At 40.9% G+C, this 24,631-nt stretch overlaps 1 protein-coding gene across 1 annotated transcript; it reads left to right on the forward strand.

The window, feature by feature from the left end:
• Positions 1-498: 498 nt before the first annotated feature.
• LOC104611854 (LOB domain-containing protein 30-like) lies at positions 499-3,014 on the forward strand. The gene is made up of 2 exons (XM_010279096.3): positions 499-1,198; positions 1,928-3,014. The coding sequence occupies exons 1-2, from the start codon at positions 848-850 to the stop codon at positions 2,345-2,347; spliced, it is 771 nt and encodes a 256-aa protein (XP_010277398.1). The 5' UTR covers positions 499-847; the 3' UTR covers positions 2,348-3,014.
• The last annotated feature ends 21,617 nt before the right edge of the window (positions 3,015-24,631 follow it).

The raw sequence follows: 24,631 nt of genomic DNA on the forward strand, positions 1-24,631 counted from the left end.
CGTCGCGTAGCTTTAAGTATTTCAATTAGAATTTAAAAGAAGTGAAGAAAGACCTAACTATCAAGGTTCAAAGGATTTCAATTAGAATTTTAAGAGATATTTCAGGATATGTTTTGAATACCTATGACATATTAAAAATTAAGATACGTATGAATACATTAAAAAATTTATATAAATCTTAAAAAATACATTAATAATAATAAATATAAATTTTATATGACTTTAAATAAGTTATTTAAACACTTATAAAGAAAACAAGTTATTTAAATATACAAAGCCATATTTCAATAATTTATATAAAATGTGAGATATAGGAACAAATTAGTAATCTTGAAAATAATGGAAGGAGCAAAATGTGTATTAAGAGAGAGGTAATAATTACAGGGGATTAGGAGTTATTTAGGGCAAGTTTCGAAGTTATTAGAAAGACATAATTATTAAATAGGCTTATTTATGAAAGATAATCTAATATTACAACATGTGGCTGATACATTCAAAATATCGGTCCTGTATCAGTCGATACAGACCCGAAACGAAACTACTGTTGTGATTTTGATCCGATACAGACGATACATTCAAAATATTGATCCGATACAGACGAAAAGGAACGAAACTACTGTTTCAGGTATCGGGATGTTGCTGAAATGATACGTATCGGCCGAGATACGTTGTGATTTTTTAAACCTTGCTACCCACCACCACACTGCCAAAGAAACCAATATTACACAAATCCGGCTCTTGGGGTTCTCTTCATCATTTTCTCTGCTGTTTAATCAATCTCTCTCGACCCCACGAACCCAAATCCGGAGATGTTGTAGAAAGACAAAATAAAACGACCCACAAGAAGATGAGTTCGAGCAGCACGATTAGCAGCGGTGGCGGCGGAGTTGTGGGTGGGGTCGGCAGTAGCAGCGGTGGTGGTGGTGGAGGAGGAGGACCTTGTGGCGCATGCAAATTCTTACGGCGTAAGTGCGTGATCGGATGCATATTTGCTCCTTACTTTGATTCAGAACAAGGAGCAGCCCACTTCGCAGCGGTTCACAAGGTGTTTGGTGCAAGCAACGTGTCCAAGCTTCTCCTTCATATACCAGTTCACAAACGACTCGATGCCGTCGTCACCATCTGTTATGAAGCTCAAGCTCGACTTCGAGATCCCGTCTATGGCTGTGTCGCTCACATCTTCGCTCTTCAACAACAGGTTCGGATACTGTCTGTCTTAAATTTTAAATGCAAGGTTTCACGCTAACATGAACTCAAAAACATATCTCTCCGGCGTGCGTAGTTCTCCGTTGACACGGCAGCGCGTCCTATATCTCCGTCAAATTTCTACCCCTTTTTTTTCTTTTTTTAGAGAAGAAAAGAAGCACTTTCCTTTTTAAGAATTTCAGTGCTCCGAGATGAATTCGAGGAAGCGGTTGGTCTTCTTTCTTGGAATTAGGGTTTCGTTATTAGTGTGTGATCGTTTTTTACAAACAACTGAGCATCTTTTTCTCAGAAATGACAGTTTTCTTCTTCTCTCTCTACGTATTCGTAACAGAAGTGCAGCTATGATTTGCAGTAGATATTCGCACCAACTTTTCAGTATTCTTCTAACACACATGCAACCCTTGAAGTTTCATCTTGATAATTAATTTGGTAGATGCAACGTCTGTATTCTAAATTTCTAATAGATCCCGGTAGGATCAACGGTTTTTGTTTGATTGATTAAACATCTATTTCCTTGATTTTATGCGGTGTTCTTCCTCGTGGTTCTATATATATTTATGTATTTTCATTTTGCCCTGTTAGGCTGTTACTGATAAAGTTTTCTCTACTTTAGTACTTTTTCTGCTACGAGAGAATTTTCCGCGTATTAACGTGGGACATAGATCAGAGCTACTATTCAACGTCAGTTATTGCAATCAGACTTTGAATATTATGGGTGCAGGTGGTGAATTTACAGGCTGAACTATCCTACTTGCAAGCTCATCTGGCAGCGTTAGAGCTTCCGTCTCCGCCACCTCCTACGCTACTGGCTCCGCCACCACTCTCTATCACAGACCTTCCGTCAGCTTCCAGCATCCCCGCCACTGCGACCTTCAACCTATCGACAATACTTGATCCTGTGGTGCCACCACATTGGTTATTGCAACAACGCGAAATGGAACTTCGACAATTCGGAGGAAGCGGCAGAAGCCCTACGGAGAATTCTCCGCCCACCGCTGGAGGCGGTGGTGATCTTCAGGCATTGGCCCGAGAGCTTCTACAAAGGCACAGGTCGTCCGTGGAGCAGTCAGCATCGGCGCAACAAACATGCACATCCACAGCAACCACAACCACCATCACTCCCCAACTGAGACTGACCTAATTGACCAGAATTTTCCTTGAGCATTTTCAGTAGTTGAAATTGCCTGGTTTTGGAGGAGATTTTGTTGTCATCCCAATAGGCAAGTAGTTATAATTGAAAACTTCTCATTTATTTTTCATGAATTAAAGCTTAATTAGATGAAATGTAGAATAGATTTACCATTATTATGCTATCAAAGCGCCCTTAATCTTTCTTAATTAATTGTTAATTTTTATATTAATAATCAATATATGGTCAGCACATGATATTCCTTCACCTTATCTTTTTAGTGAATAAGTTTTTTTTTTTTTTTTTAAGGTGGTTGTCAGCTTCTTAATGGCTGAAGCTGAACTTGGGTTATATATTTTAAGAAAAGTTGAACTTGGGTTATTTACTATGCTATGCTTTATAATTTAATAATTATTTTGTCCACAAAGACAAAAGCAATAAGTCATTCAGTTAACATCTGCCTTTGTCAACAGCCCCTTAATCATAATACATGTGCTGAAGTGGGTCCCTTCTCTTCAATTGGATTTCAGCTCTACCTTTTAATTTCCTTCTTTTAAATTAATGGAATTTACATTTTACTATAAACAGATCAAACTCAAGAGTTCTTTATATTAGTGATTTTTATTTTAATAGTTAAGCAGATGCCCAAAATTCTCCTAGAAAAAAAAAACAAACAAAACCCTAAAAGAACAAATTTCTGCTTGGATGATTGGCTTCTCTTATATACCAAGAATAGCTAGCCCTTGAACAGGCATTGATAAAGCACAGTTTCAGGTATTCTATAACCTGCTTAGCATCCCTCATTGGTCCTCCAAAAGAACATTACCTAATTGCAAGTTCAGTAGCAGTCAGGGGATGTGAAATCTCTGAATGTATGTATTGTTATCATTATTTTCTGCCATCCATCATATCATCCAATCCTTTCAAGAATTTGTATGCGTGTGTCAACTAACCTTCCTGTTTTCAATTGGTGCAAATTAAAGGTGATTCTTGAGGCTGAAAGCCTTGTTTTGGGGTCATAAAACCCTTTTGGAAGTGATAGGATAACTGCTCTAATGTAGGTTTTATAATTGTTAATTAACAAGTTGGTTTATAACTGAAGTATCTCAAGTGCATCATCCATGCATAGACTCCAGGATATGTCTTTCCCTTCTGTAACTATCTTTAATTATGGCGTGACCACAAACATTTTATGATTTCTATATCCTAATCTCCATTCTTTCCCAAACCATCCATACTGCGCTATTCTTGCTTTTTAAGGTTGTATCGTACTGTTGGTGTGCAATGTTTTGAGTTGAAATATAGTTTATAATTGAAACACAAACACTACTGTTTGCACTTGAATCTTGTTAATTTCAGTGAAAAACGTGTATCAGAACCACATTGGTGCCTTGTCAGTCAAGGTGTTGAGACTTTGGCTGGAAACATCAAATTTATGTTTCTTGAAACACCCCCTGGTACAGATTTCCATGCAAGGTGCTCTGTGATTGTTTTAACTCAAAAACAGTCTCCAACCAAATAAAATTTGACCGTTAACTCAAAACTCCTGTGTGACACTGATGTGAAGGCATTTATACTTGGAACACTAATGGTATACCAAACAGCCCTTCGTCTTGGTCACTCAGATTTGCCAATTAGATACTTTCACTTAAGTTCTTTTTCTTCAAGTTGTCCTGTTTATCTTGAAGCCCAAGCAAGTACGTATCTAAACCATGGATATATATCCATGTTGTTAAGCAGTGGTAATTACTTGAACACGGTTCATGATTATTGGTTCTTTTTGTACCCATTTTCACAGTTAACCTTAAGGGCCACTTCATGGTGATAACATCATCATCCCAACTTTATGGGTTCGGCACTTCATGGTGATAACACGTATCTTGCAAATTTCATGATGCATGCAAATGTTGGAGACCATGTAACTTTGATGATTACTGCCTGAATTCTATTGCCCAATCAATGCATGGGCTTGCCCTTGGGACATACAAGAATCATATCTTTGAAGCCAATTTTTCAACCCAATTCAGCCTATATCCCACCTATTTGGGGATGCATGGCTACATGAACCCTTTTCCTGCAATTATGATCTATTAACAGCCATATTTTCTGTCAAATTTTCGGTACTTAACGCTTAGTTTGGGAAGAATACTGTTAGGGTGATAATTGAGCTGGCCAAGATGCCACATACCTATTTTCGTGACTGATCCCCTCAGGCCATGTTGACGCCATGTGTAACGGAAGAGCACGACTAAGGAGTGTCCTACATGGACAAAGAAGTGAATTTTGCCAAGGAAAAGGCAACCTTCTGAAAACCTCGGCGAACGCCCTCATCTCGACAACCTCGAGAGCCCAATCCATCTAGGATGCAGACACCCAGTTATAAATAGGTATTCCCTACTCGAGATAAGGGACTTTCGAGGAACCAATCTTTGAATACTCTTTATACTATAGCTTGGACCAGTGCTATCTCAACCTACTCGGCCCGACTACACCCTTCTCTACCATGTTGACTTGAGCATCGAAGTACCTACCCGGGGAACAACTCCTCGGGCCTCCGACCTTTCTCCTGATTGCAGATCTTGGTGCACAGCTTTGTCCATCCGCCTCAGCCTTGTCCAATTGGAAGGACTATAGTGTTCTCAATCCAGAACACCTCAGATTGGATAACATCATATTGGCACGATCTCTGGAAAACGAACAAAAATTAATTTCCCAAACCCTTCTCCATGCACTAAAAGCAAAGCAACCATGCCTGAAAACACATTCGACCGCTCTAGAACCCGTTCCCCATCTCAGGGATCCCGCTCACCCCATAGCTCCCCACCTTGAGAGCCCAAGCATCAAGTAGCAATAAACCCCGTACAATTTCAAACCATGCAATAGAAGGCCAACCATATCCTACCCATGATGGAGACGCTGGGGAAACCGATGTCCGCCCCCCAAGTTACTCGCCCTACCGCTTAGGTGCCTACTATAGGCGACCCTCGCACCGAGGACCCCAAAAGGTGCCACGTAGACAAGTATAGGGCCCAATCCAACCGCGAACGACCACTACTATCCAGAAGATCTGATTCCCTAGCCCAGCCTCGCATGCACAACGCTCGCAGTAGATCCCATCACTCTACTTGAGTGCCGGTGAAAGAACGGCTCAGCCAACGCCTGCAGCAGCCACCAATCTCAATAGCAAAATCCAGCTTAGTTTGAAATCGGCCTGCGATCCTGAAAAGGTAAAAGTTCGTAAACGCAGTCCCAGCTGACAAAGACGCCGAGATCAAAGAACTAAGAGAGCGGTTGATTGAATCGGAAGCGGCTAAGTGGATAGAAGCGTGGCTCCTCCGACGGCTCGACACTAAGAGTAGCACAACAGCTAGCCCACAAAGGAACCTGTCTTCGTCCAGGAGATTGTTGATGAGCTTCCCCATCTGGCTGGTGACCCCCTCAGTTCTACGGTGGAACCTCAGACCTCAACGATCACATTGAGGGTTTCAAGACAATAATGATGTTACACGACTCCTCCGAAGGTCTCATGTGCAAGGCCTTCGTCGTCACCCTCCACGGAGTCGCCAGAACCTGGTACAACCTCCCTCCCGTCATAGTCCATATTCTCCTAAGAGCAGCTAGAGATGCCAGAACCTGGCGCAATTCATCACCAGCCAAAGGCCCTGGAAAACGTTGGCCAGTCTCATTCAAGTACGACAAAGGAAATGAGAGACCTTGAGGGAATACTTGGCAAGGTCAATGCCTAGGCCCTTCAGGTCTAAGCTCTAGACAAGTCAGTAGTTGTGACAACCATCATGAGTGGACTACACTCCTCAATGTTTAGCTTCTCACTACAAAAGAACCCTCCATCCAACTTGACTGCGCTCATGAAACACGCACGGAAGTATATGAATGTCAAAGAGGTCTAAGCACTATGCAGGGAGGAGGAAGACCAACACAACCGGAAGCGTAGAGATAGATAACCCTGCATTTTGATGCCTTAAGGGCATCAGTTCGGGCGTATTTTCAGCCTTAGAATAGTCAAAGTGTACCCTTTTCCCAGTTAAAATCAATTATATGACCTCTGAGGGTCTCTATGCAAATTATGTAGAAAACTGTGAAGTTTTCTAGGCTGAAGTACAGTTTTTGGGAAGCTGGTGTGAAGACCAGCTGAGATATGGGTGTTTTTGTAAAGAACTGAACGCAGGAGGGCGCCTCCTAGCTGCTAAACCTAGTTTGGCGTTCATCCAACTATGTTAGCATGCTCCCCATGCCTTCGCAAACCCTAGGGCATCTTTTAACCCATTCTTTTCAATCTTAACAAACCCTAACCACCCCTAACTGCTAAATACCCACCTTCCATCCCTTCTAATCTCCACCATCCATTCTAGGGCACTCTCTTTTTAGCATCCTAACCCTATGAACTACATAACTTCTAATCTTCACCATTCAGCCTTTACCCATTAAATCTCAGCCTTACATAATATTGGGTGCCTTCTCCTTTTGTTCTCAGCCTTAGGATCACCCTAAAACCATCCTAACCCTTCATTCTAAACCCTAGGGCACCCATGTTTTTGCTAAAACCCAGCTGCCGCCCTATAATTCCAGTTATAGCAACCCTTCTCTATAAAAAGGACCCGAAGGGCCCTAGAGAAGGGGTTGGTCAATTCACACAAATCACAAGGCTAAGGTTTCTTGAGGAGTTCAAGGGTTGTAGAAGGGGAGGACACCCAGATCTTGTTAGGAGGGGTTCCTGCAAGCTGTTCAACCATTCTGCAACTACCGCCACTAGATCTGATAAACCATTCTTTTCTTTTCTTTATTTTATTTTCTGCTTTTTTTTTCTGCAATCTTTTAGATTTAATTCTTGTCTGTTTCTCTGTTTTGCATATATGAATTCGTTCAGTTCAAGGCTAAGGTGTCTCGAGGGGTTCGAGGGTTATAGAAAGGACGGACGCCCGATTCTTGTCAGGAGGGGTTTCTACAAGTTGTTTGGCCGATCTACAGCAACCGCCACCGGATCCGGATTATAGATCATTTTTTTTATTTATTTCTTTTATTTCCCTTGTTGATTCCCACACTTTATTAAATTCTGATTTTTATTTATTGTCTTGTTTAAATTCGAAACATTTAATTTCAGTAATAATAGATTTTATTTTCATATTTTCTGCCATTCCCGATTGCATTCTCTTGTTCGGATCTAAGTACATATTAATTTTTCACTTGCTTCCCTGTGGATACGATCTGTTCTCACCCATTTACTACGTTAATAGTTGTTTGAGAAACAACAAATATTATAAATGTTTAAACTGGTGTTCCGGAGTGTTTAACGACGCGCTTTTGGACACACCAGAGGCCACGACGACCGAAGACCAAACCAAGACGCCAAGAGGTAGGACAGCAGACTCGATCGCAGACCGAGAACCTCACCGCCAATGTATTACAACTTCACTCCACTCAACACTCCGCGGGCCGGGATACTAATGTAGATCCACGACCGCATCTACATCAAATGGGCCGAAAAGATGAAGACCCAGGATTACAAAAGGAATTGGGATAGGTATTGTGATTTCCACTGAGACCACGACCATGACATCGAAAGTTCCCATGACCTTTGCCACCACCTGGAAGACCCTGTCCGACGCAGACACCTCCAGTGGTTCATCGATATCAAAGAGCATAAACCTAGAAAAGAGCTACATCTCACCAACGAGCCCTCAGCCTAAACTCCCCTAGTCGAGGTCATCGTTGTCATCTTGAGCTAGACAACCCTTAAAAGGGAAAACTAGGTGCAGAAGACCTACTCCTAAGAGCTGGAGCGTCAGGACTAAAATGTACTAACGACGATCGACGTCGAACACTAATGGTGATCGGGTTATACAAATGCAATAATTAAAGAATTCTCCTTCAAGCACAAACAACCAAATACCTGCACATAGTCCAACCAAATTCCACATTGGCCAATGGTCGCAGCACGACGATAACCTCATCAAGGACCCAGCCAACCTATAACTACCTAGGCCTAACAACCATCATGAGACCCGACCAACCATAGACGGTCGAGGCCAAGACAAGCCATTGATGGGTACCGCGGGAACAACATCCCCACCCCAGAATGGCAAGAGGATGGCCATCGAACTCCGCACAACCTCCCGACTTGCAATTAGAGCAGAGCTAACCGAGACAATGGCTAGCCCAATCAAAAAGTGTAAAGCTCTCCAAGCCCAGGTGGCACCGAACTCCCCAGCATCATTAAGAGCTTAGAAGCACCTTATCTAGCGTAAGACCAAGGCCACAAAGCCAAAGATCTCGGCCAGCATAAGACCTCAGCAAGCCTAAGACCTCGGCCACCAAGGCCATGAAATTGAAGACCCCAACCATCTAGAGTCAACCCAGCACCTTTGCCAACATGAGATTGAGGCCACAAAGTCGAAGACCCCGGCTATCCAGCGTCAAGACTAAGACCTCAACAAATATGACATCGAGGCCAAAGGGCCAAAGATGGCACATTGTTCCTATTGACCAACCAAATTCCGAAGTGAAGCAACTTACAAGAAGAAACAACACCAAACATGCTTAGTAAAAAGATTAAAGTTCCATTACTCAAGAAGCTAATTCAACAATTATATGGCCAGCATACTGAGTTCTGTACAAAAAAAGAAGAAAAGAGCATCAATCCATGCCAATAGTTCTATCTACATGGTTTACCTCCTCAGGGGTGGTCATGTTACCGCTTAGGGTGTTCATGAATGACCCTCCTCTGGCAACGAGCAAAGTAGGTCTGCCAGCAGTCCGTAGCAAAATCGTTGAAGGCAATCTAGAACTCTTCGGACTCCTTGTACTTGGTGACCTCCTCATCCTTGATGCATAACAATTTTGCTTCTGCCTCCTCCACTACTTTTGTGCCTTGTCATAGTCCCCCTTGAGCTCACGAGCACGAATCTTCAGACGTCATAGCTCTACATCCTTTGTCGTCGCCGCTTGCCTCAGCTAGACCTGTTCATGGGCCGGGTCGGGCCGAGCTTTTACTATTCATTAACAGAAATATGTTACGCCCGAGCCCGAGCCCGGCCCTAATAAAAAGCCCAAAGCCCGACCTAATAAAAAAATTAGAAATTTTCCCTATTCAATAATCAATATAAATCAGAATTTATTTACATTAAAAAAATATATAAATTCAAAATTTATTTATATTAAAAAATATATATAAAGAAGGGAAAGAGGATGTGGAGAAGAAGAACTTGGTTGGAAAAAGAAGGGAAAGAGGTGAAAAAAAGAGGGGTATTCAACTAGGTTTTCTAGGTTTATTTATAGGTCGGGCCGGGCCAGGCTCGGACCGGGCTATTTTGGCAAATCTCGAGCCCAGCTCGAATTTATTGCGGGCCGGGCTTTTTGGCCCGAGGTTAAGCCCACGGGCCTATATACCTGTTCAAGCCTGTCCGGGGACCGGGCCAGCCCGTCGGGCCACCCGGCCCATGAACAGGTCTAGCCTCAGCTCATCCGTCTCTGGCTGCAGATGGGAGAACTCTCCCTCCCGAGCCTCGACCATCTGACAGAGGGTGCGCATTTAATCAACCATTGTCATCACTGCACAAAAAACCTACAAAAGGAAAATGCAAGTCAAGGATCATGGCAATTCACACCGAAGAACAAAAAAAGTAGTGCAAAGAGTCTTACCACGATAGACTTCGTGATGGTTGGGCTCTCCATCACCCCACTCGTGCAATGGACGGTCTCCCAACAAATGTCGGGCAGTAGAATGCCCATAGCTAGATGCTTGGGCATGCCCTCATTTTCCAGAGTGTCCTCAGGCCAAACACTCCAGCTTGGCCTATAAACCTCAGTTGTCAACTCCGCCAGATTCGACGAGACCTCAACACTTCCTCGCAGTGGAGAATGCAACCCAGCATGCAGTGGAGACCCATCAAAGCCGACATCCGGTGTGTCCAAAAGTTCATCATTAAACACTTCCGAATACCAGTTTAAACATTTATAATTTTATTCCAATTCTCAAACAACTACTAACGCAGTAAAGTGATGAGAACGGGTCGTATCCACAGGGAAACAGGGGAAAAATAATTACGTACTTAAATCGAAGAGAGAGAACACAAAGAGGAGTTGTAGAAATATAAAATTAATTAATTAAAAAAATGAAATTCATTAAAACCAAATTCGACAGTACTGAGAATAACAAGTGCACAAAAATAAATAAATAACAGAAACAAATAAATAAAAGGAACGAAATAAAAATGTTTGAGAATTCGATCAGAGGTAGCAATCTCCAGATCTCTCCTTCGACCCACGAACTTCTCGAGCAAAGCCTTCCGTCTTACCTGGCCAAATTTCAGATCTGCATAAAAGAAATAAAGTACAAATTAAATCTAATAAAATAAAATTTGCAGGAAGAAAAAATGAACTGGAAATTAAAGATCAAAAAGATTCTAAAATTGAAGAAAAAATGGTTGGGATTCAAGTCCAGAGGTGGCAATAGTGGCTTAGGCGAACAACAAGCAGGAACCCCTCCTCTTGCTTGGGCATCCTCCTCTTCCTCTACCCTTGAACTTCTCAAGATCAGCCTTCCTTCTTACCTGGGTGAATTGAGCAACCCCTTCAATAGGGCTCTAGGGACCACACAACTGGAAATAAGGAGAAAGATGGGGGGCGGCAGCTGGGATTTAGCAAAGTTAAGGACGCCTTAGGGTTTTTAATGGATGGCTAAGATGGTTTTGCGGTGATCCTATGGCTGAGAATGGAAGGAGAGAGCACCGAATATTATGTAGGGCTGAGATTTGGGCGCCCAAAAATGGTGGGTGTAAATTAGAACATCTAGGGTTGAAGGGTTAAGAATAAAAGAATAGGTGGCGCCCTAGATTGAATGGTTAGGATATAAAATTGAGGGAGTAGCTGAGATTTAATGGTGGGGAGCTGAATGGTGAGGATTAGTAGAATAGGTGGTACCCTAGGGTTTAGAAGCTACAAAGGAGAGCCCTAAAATGGATAGGGAGATTAGAAGGAGTGGATGGTGGACATTTCACATCTGGGACGACTAGGATTAGCTAAGGAGGAAAAGATTAGGTTAAAAAGGCTCCCTAGGGTTTGCTAAGGAGAGGGGGAGCATGGTAATATAGTAGGATGGGCGCCAACTGGGTTTAGCAGATAGGAGGCGCCCTCCTGTTCTCAGTTCTTTACAAAAACACCCCATCTCTCAGTTGGTCTTCACACCATCTTCCCAAAAACTGCACTTCAGCCATGAAAACTTCCCAGTTTTCTATATAATTTGCACAAAGACCCTTAGATGCCACAATATTGCATTTAACTGGGAAAATGACACATCTTGACTATTCTAAGGCCGAAAAAACCCCTGAATTGATGCCCTTAAGGCATCAAAATGCAGGATTATCACAGCCCCCAACTTAACCTTTGCTAGTCCCTTAGCAATGCAGCCTTAAAATTACACCGAGCATAGAGATCCTTCCCATCTCAAGATCATCCCTAACAGAATTAGTTAAGCACCCTGATTCCAGAATTCTCAAACTCTGTATAGATCGGTATTGGGCTTAAGGGGTAAAACTGTCTTAATTTGAATATTACAGAAACTTGGCTTAAAAATCTTATTTACCCTTCCATTTGCAGAATATTTTGATAAGTTGATATTGATTTTTAAAATCAGACATGTATTCTTCTTGTTGTTTCTAATAGAGGATTTCTACCCCTAAACTTGATATGCATACTTATTTTCTGTTACCTTCCACCGTTTTACACAAATCTCGACACTTGCCTTAGGTGAAGAGACTCGGTTACAAAGTGTTAGGTGATTGTCTTTAGCAGCGCTAAGTCTAACGTCTTCACTTGGACACATTCACGCGCTTTATTCATCTAAACTCTCCGACTCACTTTCATCTTCACACAAACAGGGCTCAGACTGGGCCAACCAAGGGGTAGACAGGTCATCAAAAAAGTCATCCACTATTTCTACCGTGAATCCATATCTCCCTACGTCTGGATACTTAGAAGCACTAAAAGCATTTAACTGGACCTCCTACTCCCCAAATGAAATGTTCATTTCCCCCGATTTACAGTTAGTGTTTGTATTGGTTGTTGCTAAAAATGAGCATCTTAAGATTATCGGGATATGGTTCAGTTCCTCAGTTGGGGTCATGTCTGGGATGATAAAATCCACTGGGAAGTAACAACCCTCTACCCTAACAATGATGTCCTCCATAACACTTCGAGGAGTCTTAACTGAACAATCAGCGAGTTGCAAAATTATTGGGGTAGGTTTTAACTTGTCGATTCTAAACCTATCATAAATGGATGAAAGAAAATTTATACTGGCCCTAAGATCCAATAGAGCCCGATTGAGGGTGATTCCAGCGATGACACATCTTATGAAAGGAGCACCAAGGTCTTTCATTGTTCGGGGAAGTTGGTTTAGGAGAGCTGCACTAACATCTGCCGAGAGTATTATTCTTTGTGGGGCCGATTGTGGCTCCATCATTTGAGTACACAGCTCTTTTAAAAACTTGGTGTAGGCTGGGACATGTTGGATCGCGTCAAGGAGAGGGAAGTTAATATGGACTTCCCTGCTCTCCTTGTTGCGAGTCCCTTTCTTCTTTCGCATCGGCCCAACTATGAGTGCAGTTGGAAAGGGAACTACGGGTTGGTTCACTAAAGGTTCTTCTAAAGTTTCCTTTCCTTCCTCTTCTCCCTCCAACTTAGGGTCTTCATGCTCCTTTTCTTCTTCATTAACCCACTTTTTCTCACACGGGTCCTCTAACATTCTCCCACTCCTTAAGGTTGTAACAATTTTGGCATTTTCAGGCTGAGGGTTCTTCGGAGGTGGTTGAATTTGTTGTGGAGGAAATCCCGGTGGCTAATTTCTAGGAGTCATAGCCGGTTGACTCGGTATTTGCCCTACTTCTCTCCTCACCTTGGCTTCGGCTAGCCGTCCTATTTGGATCTCTAATATATCGATGGACTGCTATTGATTTAGGATCAGCTGTAGAAGTTGCATGAATTGATCATCTACCATACGGGTTTGAGGAGGTTGAGGGTAAGCCTGATACGGTTGAGCCGGTTGGTTCCTAGGATACATCTGCTGGAATTGGGTCTGCCCTTGTGGCCTTTGAAATTGCTCGGCCATGGAGTTAGATGAATGGTACTACTGGGACTGTGTGTAGGTTTGACATGGTTGAGTCCTAGGGTAATCTTTGTAATCCCGGTGGGTCTGGGCTTCAGACCATTGAGAGTCCATATCTGGTAGGGGGTTTCTTGGGCTTGGGCCCTATAAGTGAAGTTTGGCTTATTTTCCCACCCAGGGTTATATGGACTAAAGAATGGGTTAGCCTTGGGTTGGAAAAATATGTTGGCCACATGTGTTTGGTTTGGACGGACTGGTTGACATGGGTCTGTCGCAAGGCACTGGCTGACATGATGGGTCGGGCTGAAACAGACGAAACATGATGGATAGGATGACAAGGTTAGGTATGGGTCACTTTGTTGACGACGTGCAAGGACTTGGTCAAGTCTTTGGGCCATACCATTAATTTTGCCCAGTTGTTGAGACATATGGTTCCAATCTATTTGTGGCTCATGTTGGAAGTAATTTTTCATTCCACAAACTCCGGCCATTGAATTCATTTTATTTTGACCTTCTTTTTCATATCATTTTTTTTAATTTGAAATTTTAATTTCAAATTTAGATCTTAAAATTTAAATTATGAAATTTAAACTCAAATTTGATTTTTAATTTTAATTTTTAATTTGGAATTTAAATATTTGAATTTTGAAACTTGAAATTTTAATTCAATTTTAAAATTTTAATGTTTTTATTTTCTCTTTATTTTCTTTATTTTATTATTTTTTAAAGGAAAACAAATCAACCACACGACCTGGGGACTGACCTAGGGTTTCCTAAACTAGTGGTTCAACCAATGTGAATCCTTTTAACTTCACTTGGATTTACACCACTTCTTTTGGTTAGCCAAGTAAGAGGTGGGGATGTGGGAGACTCCCCTTGCTTTCGCAAGGACCTAATAAAGTAACCACAAAACCCAATTGGGCATAGCCGTTTAACCTCTTTCCATAGACACCAACCGCCGGTTATGGAAAATAATTTCAAGAATTCCTAAAATTCAACAACCTTTGAACCAAATGTGAGGCTTCCCTAAAGGATCTTGCTATCCAAATTTTAAATTAGGGTTATGGTGAACCGCACGTGAATGGTGGTGCTTTTGGGGCCAAGGAAGGTGGTGCTTTTGGGGCCAAGGAAGGGAGATGAAATCCCCACCTTATCTTATTTAAGTTGGATGCCCTTAAATGGATTAACGAAACAAAAACAATCAAACAAAACAAATGCAACTATTACAATGCATGAACAATTATTTCCGCGATGCAATTCAGCAATTAAACCTAAAAGAATAAAGCAAACAACCAAGCAAAATGAATAATTAAAATAATAAAAAGAACACCTAACACATTCACAACTAACAATAATAATTTCAGCAAATAAATAAACCTATATGATGCATGCTTTAGAATATCATACCCTAAACATTGGAATGAAAATGCAAGAAAAATATAAACCAAATTAATATATATATATATATATTCAAATTCAGAATTTTAAATTTAAATTCCTAAAAATTAAATTTGATTTTTTTTAAATTCAAAACTTTTAAATTTAAATTTCAAAATTTAAACTTCAAATTCAAATTCAAATTCAAATTCAGATTCGAATTAAAATTTAAATTTAAAATAATTTCTAACAAACTAATTGTTAATGTAAACACTAAACTGGAAATAAAATTATCAAAAAGAAAATTATGCAAGAAATAGAAAAAATAAAAGAAAAAAATACAAATCTAAAAAAAAATTAAACCATAAATAAAATAAACAAAAGAAAAAATATATGCAAAAATCTTTTTTTATTTATATTTTTTTTGTTTTTTTCTTCTTTTAATAAAGGAAAAACACAAATTTAGAAATTAATACAAAAATAAAGATAATGAAAGAAAAATACGCTAAAAAATAAATAAAATAAAATAAACAATTTTTTTATTTCTTTCTTTTTGTTTTTTATTGTTTTTTGTCTAAAATAAAAGAAAAAAAACGAATCTAAAATTTAAACTGAAAATAAAATAAACAAAAGAAAATTATGCTACAAGAAATAGAATAAAATAAAATAAACGAAAAAAAATTAATCTAAAATAAAAGAAAAACACAAACCTAAAAAAGCAAAAAATTTGAACAAGAAATTAAAATAAAGAAAGAAGAATAGATCTACAACAAAATGGAAGCAAAATAATACTAAAAAAATCGAATCTAGAAAAAATTTAATTAAAAAAATCAAATATCACTATTCTACCAAAAAAAGGATTTCAAAAATTAAAAATAAAATGGGGCGACTACACCTGAAACGCAATCCAATTTCTCTTCTCTTCTCTTCCCTTCTCTCCCGCAGTCCCACAATGCTCTGGTACCCCACCTTTCGCTATACGTCCTACAAAATCAAAGAGAAACAAGAATTAAACTAAGATAACAGATAATGTAATGAAACGAAAATGAAAAAAAAATAATGAAACAGATACAGACAAAGTAAATAAAATTTTTTCTCCATTCTTCCCCGGCAACGGTGCCAAAAACTTGGTGTGTCCAGAAGCACGTCATTAAACACTTCGGAACACCAGTTTAAACATTTATAATTTTATTCTGATTCTCAAACAACTACTAATGCACTAAAGTGATGAGAACGGGTCGTATCCACAGGGAAGCAGGGGAAAAATAATTACGTACTTAGATCCGAGAGAGAGAACACAAAGGGGAGTTGCATAAATATAAAATTAATTAATTAAAAAATGGAATTCATTAAAACCAAATCCGAACAGTAATGAGAATAACAAGTGCATAAAAATAAATAAATAACAGATACAAATAAATGAAAGGGACGAAATAAAAATGTATGAGAATCCAATCAGAAGTAGCAATCTCCGGATCTCTCCTTCGACCCTCGAACTTCTCGAGCTTGGCCTTCTGTCTTACCTGGCCGAATTTTAGATCTGCAAAAAAGAAATAAAGTACAAATTAAATCTAATAAAAGTAAAATTTGCAGGAAGGAAAAATGAACTGGTAATCAAAGAACAGAAAGTAATTCTAAAATTGAAGAGAAAATGGTTGGGATTCAAGTCTAGAGGTGGTGGTAGTGACTTGGCAAATTACAAGCAGGAACCCCTCCTCTTGCCTGCGCATTCCTCCTCTTCCTCTACCCTTGAACTTCTCAAGATCAGCCTTCCTTCTTACCTGGGTGAACTGACCAACCCCTTCTACAGGGCCCCTAGAACCTTTTTTATAGAGAATGGTAGACACAACTGGAAATAAGGAGAAAGATGGGGGCGGCAGCTAGGGTTCAACAAAGTTAAGGACCCCTAGGGTTTCTAATGGATGGCTAAGATGGTTTTGGGGTAATCCTATGGCTGAGAATGAAAGGAGAGGGCGTCGAATATTATGTAGGGCTGAGATTTGGGCTCCCAGAAATGGAGGGTGTAAATTATAACATCTTGGGTTGAAGGGTTCAAATTAAAAGAATAGGTGGCGCCCTAAATTGATTGGTTGGGATATAAGATGGAGGGAGTGGCTGAGATTTAATGGTGGGGAGCTGAATGGTGTGGATTAGCAGAATAGGTGGTGCCCTAGGGTTTAGAAACTACAAAGGAGAGCCCTAAAATGGATGGGGGAGATTAGAAGGAAAGGATGGTGGAGATTTCACATTTGGAATGGCTAGGGTTAGCTAAGGAGGAAAAGATTATGTTAGAAAGGCTCCCTAGGATTTGCTAAGGAGAGGGGAGCATGGTAATACATTAGGATGGGCGCCAACTGGGTTTAGCAGATTGGAGGTGCCCTCATGTTCTCAGTTCTTTACAAAAACACCCCCTCTCTCATCTAATCTTCACACTAGTTTCCCAAAAACTGCACTTCAGCCATGAAAAATTCCCAGTTTTCTACATAATTTGCACAATGACCCTTAGAGGCCACAACATTGCATTTAACTGAGAAAATGGCACATCTTGACTATTCTAAGGCCGAAAATACCCCTGAATCGATGCCATTAAGTCATCAAAATGCAGGATTATCAACATCCACCCATCAAAACTGATATCCACCATGTCTCCCAGCGCTATTGTTGAGCCTACCCAGCCTGGGCTGCCACCCTCCTCTATGCGACAACCTGCATGCGTTCTGTTCTCTTCTCCTCATCAATGACCGCCATATCTGCTAGAGAGAACGAGTCAGTCAAAGATGAAAAAATGAAACAAGAAGAAGGACTTAAAAAGCAAGAACAAACCAGCCAGGGGCGCCATCAGCCCAGCATAGATCAACATATAGAATGGCGTGTACTCTTGCACGTCTACCTTCTCTATCTGCCTAATGGCTGCTAACTCCTCTTTAGACAACTTAGCCTCGATCAGCGCCTTCACCTTGGTCCTCAGGATTGACAGCTCGGCGGAGAACGGCCCGCTCCCCGGGCAGTGCATGAAGAAGAACCCCTCCTTCTAGTGTTTCATCGATGAGGGGCTCCAACGAGCACCTTATTGTGTTGTCGAGCCGAGAAATAAAAATAGCCTTACTAGTGCTTCTTCAAGTGTAGAAAGTATGTGAACATCAGCAGGGTGATGTCTACGTTGTGAACTGAGCAGTAACAAAGGAGGCTAACCAAGTATCTAAAGGAATTTGGCATAAGCTGGATTGGATGGACGTGGTACCACCTAAGCACCATTCTGATACCCTCACTCAAAGGAAACCTCAACCCGTCTATTAAGTTGTACTCATAGATGCAAAGTTCCCATGCCAAGCTGAGGTAGCCCTCTCACCGATGTCGGGGCACCTCAGCTTGTACTCTTTGAGAATGCAGTAAAGGATTCTAATCCAGGCCAAGTCTATAGGTGTCAACCTACAAGGCGATGACACGAAGTGACTTCCGAACAATGTAGGAGTGTCGAACCCCTCCTTTGACATAATGTCCACTTCGACCTTGTTGGTTTCCCCAACCTCGACCTACCAAAGGGCCATGGCCTCCACCGTCATGGCACCCTCACCCTCAAGCCCATCGACCTTGACCCCGTGGGCCACGAGTGTGGTGGCCTCGAGGAGAGACCCCAGATCAGACTCACTACCTGACGTGCAAGAGTTAGACGAGAAGGAAGATGAAGACATCTTACCAAAGAGTTACATCGAAGGACACCTCACGCACCAGATGAGGACTAACTCTCACCGAGCTCCTATGGTCACTCACTCAAAATGACAAAGTAAAATGGCTCGCCATCTCCCCTTTTATAGGGAGTACCAACGGTCTACATATGCTCAAATCAACAGCCTTGATTCAAAGCCACACTTCGCATGTGTGTGACCTCCAAAAGACTAAATGACGCATCTGCCAACCCGTAACAAAAATGGCACAAGCATTATTGTGAGTTAACAGCTCGAGGTAAGGGACTTTTGGGGAACCACTCTTTGAATACCTCTCTATACTATCTCTTCATCATGGACCCACACTATCTAAACTGCTCGGCCCGGCCGCACCCTTCTCTACCCTACCGACTTGAGTGTTGACGTACCTACCTGGGCAATAACTCCTCGAGCCTCTGACCTTTCTCCTAGTTGTAGAACTTGGTGAACGGATTCATCCTTCCACTTCGGCCTTATCCAGTTGGCAAGACTATCTGATTGTATCCTCAGTTCAGAATAGACCTGTTCATGGGCCAGATAGCCCGACGGGCCAGCCTGGCTCCCGAACAGGCTTAGACACACATTTGAGCCCGCGGGCTTGACCTCGGGCCTAAAAGACCTAGCGCGACTATGTTACGGACCAGGCTCGGGATTTATCAAAAAAACCCAACCCAACTTATAGGTTAAACTATAAACCCTAAAAACCCTAGCCCTAAATATCCCAACGCCTCACCATCATACGTACACATGCATAATGTGTTGATTCTGCACCACCTAACACTAGAACTAGTATCTTGTGCCCACATGGTTGAAGTATCTTAATGTTAAAGCAGTACAGGGTGAGACACCAAATGCAAAACAAAGCGTCTTTTTTTTTTTTTTTTAAGGACAAAGGTCCCAGCTCTTGCAGGAGAAAGAGACGCTTAGCCTTCATAAAGTATATTTGCCAAAATGAATACTTAAATCTGGCCTCCCTGCTTTTAATGCCTTGAATCAAGGTCCTCAAGGTCGAATAATGGTTTACAGAATGTTGATTTTTTCCATGATCGGATCAACTTCAACCTTGCTTTTAATTCCTCTGAGGAAAATTTTTCCAAAACCTACCCACACTTTATTTACAATGTCTTCAAATTTTGTGACTTTTAATATCTCCAAACAATACCCCCAAACTTGTGTAGCACTTTCTAGATTTATCAAAAAATAACATTACCCACTACTCAAAATATTTTTGTTAAATGGCAATCAAAATAGTGTAAACTCACCATTTTACATACCGTACGTAGTACATTGTTCAGACGTGTGTATTTTAATAGGTAAATGCTTGTTTGTACAGAAAAAAAAAAAAAGAAAAAGTATTTTCATGTGATACGAAAACAACCGGGCCAAAATACCCTTACATATCGGCTATTCTACAAATGAGCAAAATGCTACTAACCTGCAAATGAGGGACTAAAATGAAAATGCAAACATATGAGCATGAAAAGATATCAATGTTTGATGTTGGTGCATTGAGTAGAAGGTCACGATCAATTTTTAAATCGTTACAAGTGGACAACCAAATCAATGTACTCCATTGTTTCCTTTTTCATATAATACTAGTAATCAAAGATTAAAGTATTAGTATGGGTATCGAATAAAATAATTTGGATATAGATATGCTTGGAAAACGCATGAATATGAAAGAAAAAACAATGAAACATTTGGATATGCTAAGAAAATGCACACAAATTCCATAAATGTATTAATAGCAATAAATTTAATATGAAAATAACTATAAATAATATATAAATACATAAGAATTGTATATTTAAATATTATTATTATTATAACATGACATATAGATATTATACAATTTCATTAATACGTGCAAAAAACCAATATTATTTTATTATCTATTAAAGTGTAAGGCATAAAGAATATGTAACTATTATATTTGAATTAATATATCACTTTTTCTATTTTATTATTTTTATTTTTTAATATTAACAAAAAAATCCACTAAAAAATTAATTCTTAAACGTTTGATAAATGATAATTATATTTTAGTAAACAATAAATATGTTATTATAAAATGTAAAAAAAAATATCAATTAATAATTTAGAAAAATATATAATATTAACTTAAAATATATCAAGTCTATTAAGTTTTGAAAATGCATGTCATATGAAAATTCAGAAATTTTAATTACTAAAATAATCATTCCATTAGTAATGTTTTATTTTTATAAAATTTTGAAGTTAAAAATTTTTTATATAAAATGTAGATTAATGAATTTGATAAATTCAATTTATATTATATTTTCAAAAACTTTGCAAACAATACCTTTTTTTGTAAATAATATATACATTGTTATTTAATGCAAATTATAATATTAATTAATAATTTATAAAAATTTAAGAGGTTCAAGTGCCATCTAGCAACGTCTCTGAGTCTTCTGCGGAGCTGTTTCTACAGTTTGAGACAAGTTGGACTGTCAGTTGCTAGATTCGCGCGACAGTTACAGGTTGCCCGCGAGTCCAGTGGCATACGGTTTGGCGAGCTATTCCTATAGTCGCAGTAACGGTGTTTGAGCAGGTGTGGCACGTGGGACAGTTTCGGGGCGAGCTGTTGTTGTCGACGGGCCGAGCTCGCCCCATCTCGGCCGCGCACCTAATGTTGATCGCCACATGCTGATCTGTCGAGCTGTCTTGCTGTCGGCGACGCAACATCCACGTGTCTCGAGCCACTACCCAGTAGGCGAAGAGAGTAGAAGTTTTTGGGGCATTTTGAGTTTGCTCGCTCTAGCCGTCGGCCCGGTTCGCTCTTGTTTCTAGCTCGAATTGTTGCAGGCATCGGTTCAGCTCGCCCGGGCATCGTAAGTAAGGTAATGTGAAGGACCTCCTGTAGAGCAGCTCCCCTACTATCACGTAGCGAGCTGATTGTTATTCTATCCGTCAAACTGCGTTTCTTTCTTTTGACATTGTGCTGTGTTTTTAGGTAGTTGAAGATCGAGTCTATCCAGATCAACCCAATAGTACATGAAATATCTTTTGTAGAGCTGCTCGCCTACTATCACTTTTGGCAATACGCCTTGTCGAAGGTTGGATCTATCCAGCTCGGTTCTGTAGTATATGAAAGATCTTTTGTCGAGCTACTCGCCTACTATCACGTAGCGAGCTGCTTGTCGTTCTATGAGCCAAGGTGCATTTCGTTCTTTTTGTCAAGTCAATTGTGCTCGTGAGTTTAGAAAGGGCATCAACCTCTGTGTTTTCCGATCTTGGAATTTGCTGGATGTACCAAGAGTCAAAAACAAGGAAGAGCTTCCTAACTTTGGCAAGGTATGCTGCCATGGAGGGTTCTAGAGCTTCATAGTCTCCATTTACTTGATTTACGTTGAGTTGTGAATTGCTACAGACTATAAGGTGTTTAGCTCCCACTTCCTTTGCTAATTCCAAGCCATCCAATAGTGCCTCATATTCAGCCTCGTTATTTGAACCTCTGAATTGAAACCGGAGTGTGTATTCCAGCTTCACGTCACTAGGTCCATAGAGCATCAACCCAGCTCCGCCCACGCTCTGGTTGGATGAGTCATCCACATGAAGTATCCAGGGCTCCTCGTCCCAACCTGCTATCTTGCGAGTTGGGGGTGGTTCCGCACTGGACTAAGATTCTAATTCTAGCTCAATCGCTTCAGGGGGTGGCGAGTTGAAGATGCACTCGAAAATAAAATCTACTAAGACTTACGCTTTTATTGCTGGTCGCGGCTCGTACCGAATGTCATATTCATTGAGCTCGATTGCCCATTTGGTGAGTCAGCCCGAGACCTCGGGCTTTAGGAGAACTTGTTTCATGGGTTGGTCTATTAGTACCACAATGGTGTGGGCCTGAAAATAGAGCCTTAACTTTTGGGGGGCAAGCACCAATGCGTAGGCAAGCTTCTTTATGTTGGGGGTATCTCGTTTCTGCTGTGTGTAGGACCTTGCTGACGTAGTAGATAGGTCGCTATGTCCTATCTACTTCTCTTAGTAGGGCCGAGCTATCCACCTCATCACTTCCGGAGAGGTAGAGTTTAAGCTCGTCATCGGTCTAAAGTTTGGTTAACAGCGGAGGCAAACTAAGTTCTCTTTTCAGCTCGTCAAAGGCGAGCTGCTGTATAGAGGTGGAGTGGCTTGTCGTTGAGTCGAGCCCCGAGGTGGCAACCTACTTTTTCTTTGTGGTGAGCTGTTGCACCTACTCTGAGGCGATCTGCTTTTTCTTCGTGGCGAGTTGTTGCGCCTGCTCCAAAGCAACCTACATTTTCTTTGTGGCGAGCTGTTGCACCTGCTCTGAGGCGACCTGCTTCTCGTTGGCGACTTGTTCCTTCGTTTAGTTCTACTTGTACTCACCTTTTCTTTGATGCCCTTTCTCTTTCCTTTTGTATCAGACTTTGTTCCTATTGCTTCCTCCACCTTGATGAAGTCATGGGCTATGTCAATGACTTTTTCCATGGTGGCTGGAGGGTGTAGTTCGAGCTCCTACTTAAGCTTGCCATGTTTCACGCCTTTCTTCGCTGCTATGAGCTGCACAGTGGGATCCAAGTCCAAGATCTGAATTTGACTACACACCTATAGGCGAGGTGGGTCTTCTCGATTCAAGTTGTTATTATGTGAAGGAAGTTGTTGGTTGCTAGGGGGTCGCTACTGACTATTGTGAAGTTGGCTGCCTCGTGGTACCTACTAGCCGTCTCGCGGGATTGGCTGATTTGGTACCACAGGGTGCTGTTTTTGTACTGCTATTGCTACTGATACTACTGTTGGAGTTGCTAGAGGGGATGCTGTTGCTGTTGTTGAACTTCTTGTTGTTGTTGTTGTTGTTGTTAAACTTGTTGATGTTGTTGTTGGAATGGTTGTTGCTGCCCAGCACCATGGCATTAAACTGTTGCACGTCCACCGCCACAGGAGGTGCCATGGGATCTGCAGCTGGAGGTGGGGGTGGCATGTTCACATTTTCTTGTACATCCACTAGCGGTAGAGGAACGTCAATTTGACCTATTGTTATTGTCTCCACTTAGCCATTAAAATTGTTGGCAGAAGGGTTGCTTGAGAATGCAATTGAAAGGTTTCTTTTGAATGAAATGAGAGAGAAAGAGATGAATAAAATGAAACACTTGCTATTTACTGTGTTTCCCACAGACAGTGTCAATTGGTGAAGCCCAATCTAGATGCTCCCTCGTGTGTTGGGACTCGAACTCCAACTGGCAACAATCTGGCTGGGCTGAGCTATGTGGACGAGCTGCGAGTTGGATATCCGAGCTGAAGCAAGCTATAAAAACAAAGGAGGAGAGGGTGCCTGGGTAGCTTTTACCCGGGGAAGGCACTCCGATGCTTAAGTCAATGGGTGTGTAGGAGTAATCTCCGAGAACATAAGGGAGCTTTGAGGGTATCACTGTGCATACCTTTCATAGTGATCTTGGGTTCTTTTTATAGCTATCTTAGGTTCAAGTGCCATCTGGCAACGTCTCTGAGTCTTCTGTGGAGCTGTTTCCGTAGTTTGAGGCATGTCTGACTGTCAATTGCAAGATTCATGCAGCAGTTACAGGTCGCTCGCAAGTCTTGTGGCGTATGTAGCAGTTGCATACTGTCCTAATTGACCCAATTGTTTATTCTACCACAATCGATACTTGTAAGTAAGTAGTTTATCCATGAGATGCCATCTTAGATATCACGATGGATGTGCTTACAATAGAGATCACAAGAGCAGGAATAGTTGCCACCATAACAAGGGTAAGAAGCCACCCTTTGATGAAAGCTACTATAAAGCCACTTACGAGCGTTGTTGTTAGTTGTATAAATTTGCCAACCTAAAAATATATATACATAACAAAGATCTCTTAAATTGTCAAGCTTTATGTGTAATATGATTGATAATAATCATGATGTTGTGTTTGTCAAGGTAGAAGTTGAAGGGAAAGGAGATTCATCATATGAATGGTCGAACCATGTAGGGTGATTGGGAAAATTTCAAAAAATTTATTTCTCCCCTCTGGGAATCTTATTCCCTGATTTAGAAAAACTGCATTTTTCAATGTTCATTCTTGAAACAAATCGGACCAAATATGAAACCAAGATTCAGGGAGG

Source organism: Nelumbo nucifera, chromosome 1 (assembly GCF_055504915.1).
Source record: "Nelumbo nucifera cultivar China Antique chromosome 1, China Antique-T2T, whole genome shotgun sequence".
NCBI classification, from domain to species: Eukaryota; Viridiplantae; Streptophyta; class Magnoliopsida; order Proteales; family Nelumbonaceae; genus Nelumbo; species Nelumbo nucifera.

Coding starts and splice junctions, on each gene's coding strand:
- LOC104611854 (XM_010279096.3), top strand. CDS start 848: ATGAGTTCGAGCAGCACGATTAGCAGCGGTGGCGGCGGAGTTGTGGGT. Junction 1,199..1,927: donor TCTTCGCTCTTCAACAACAG/GTTCGGATACTG, acceptor TTATGGGTGCAG/GTGGTGAATTTACAGGCTGA.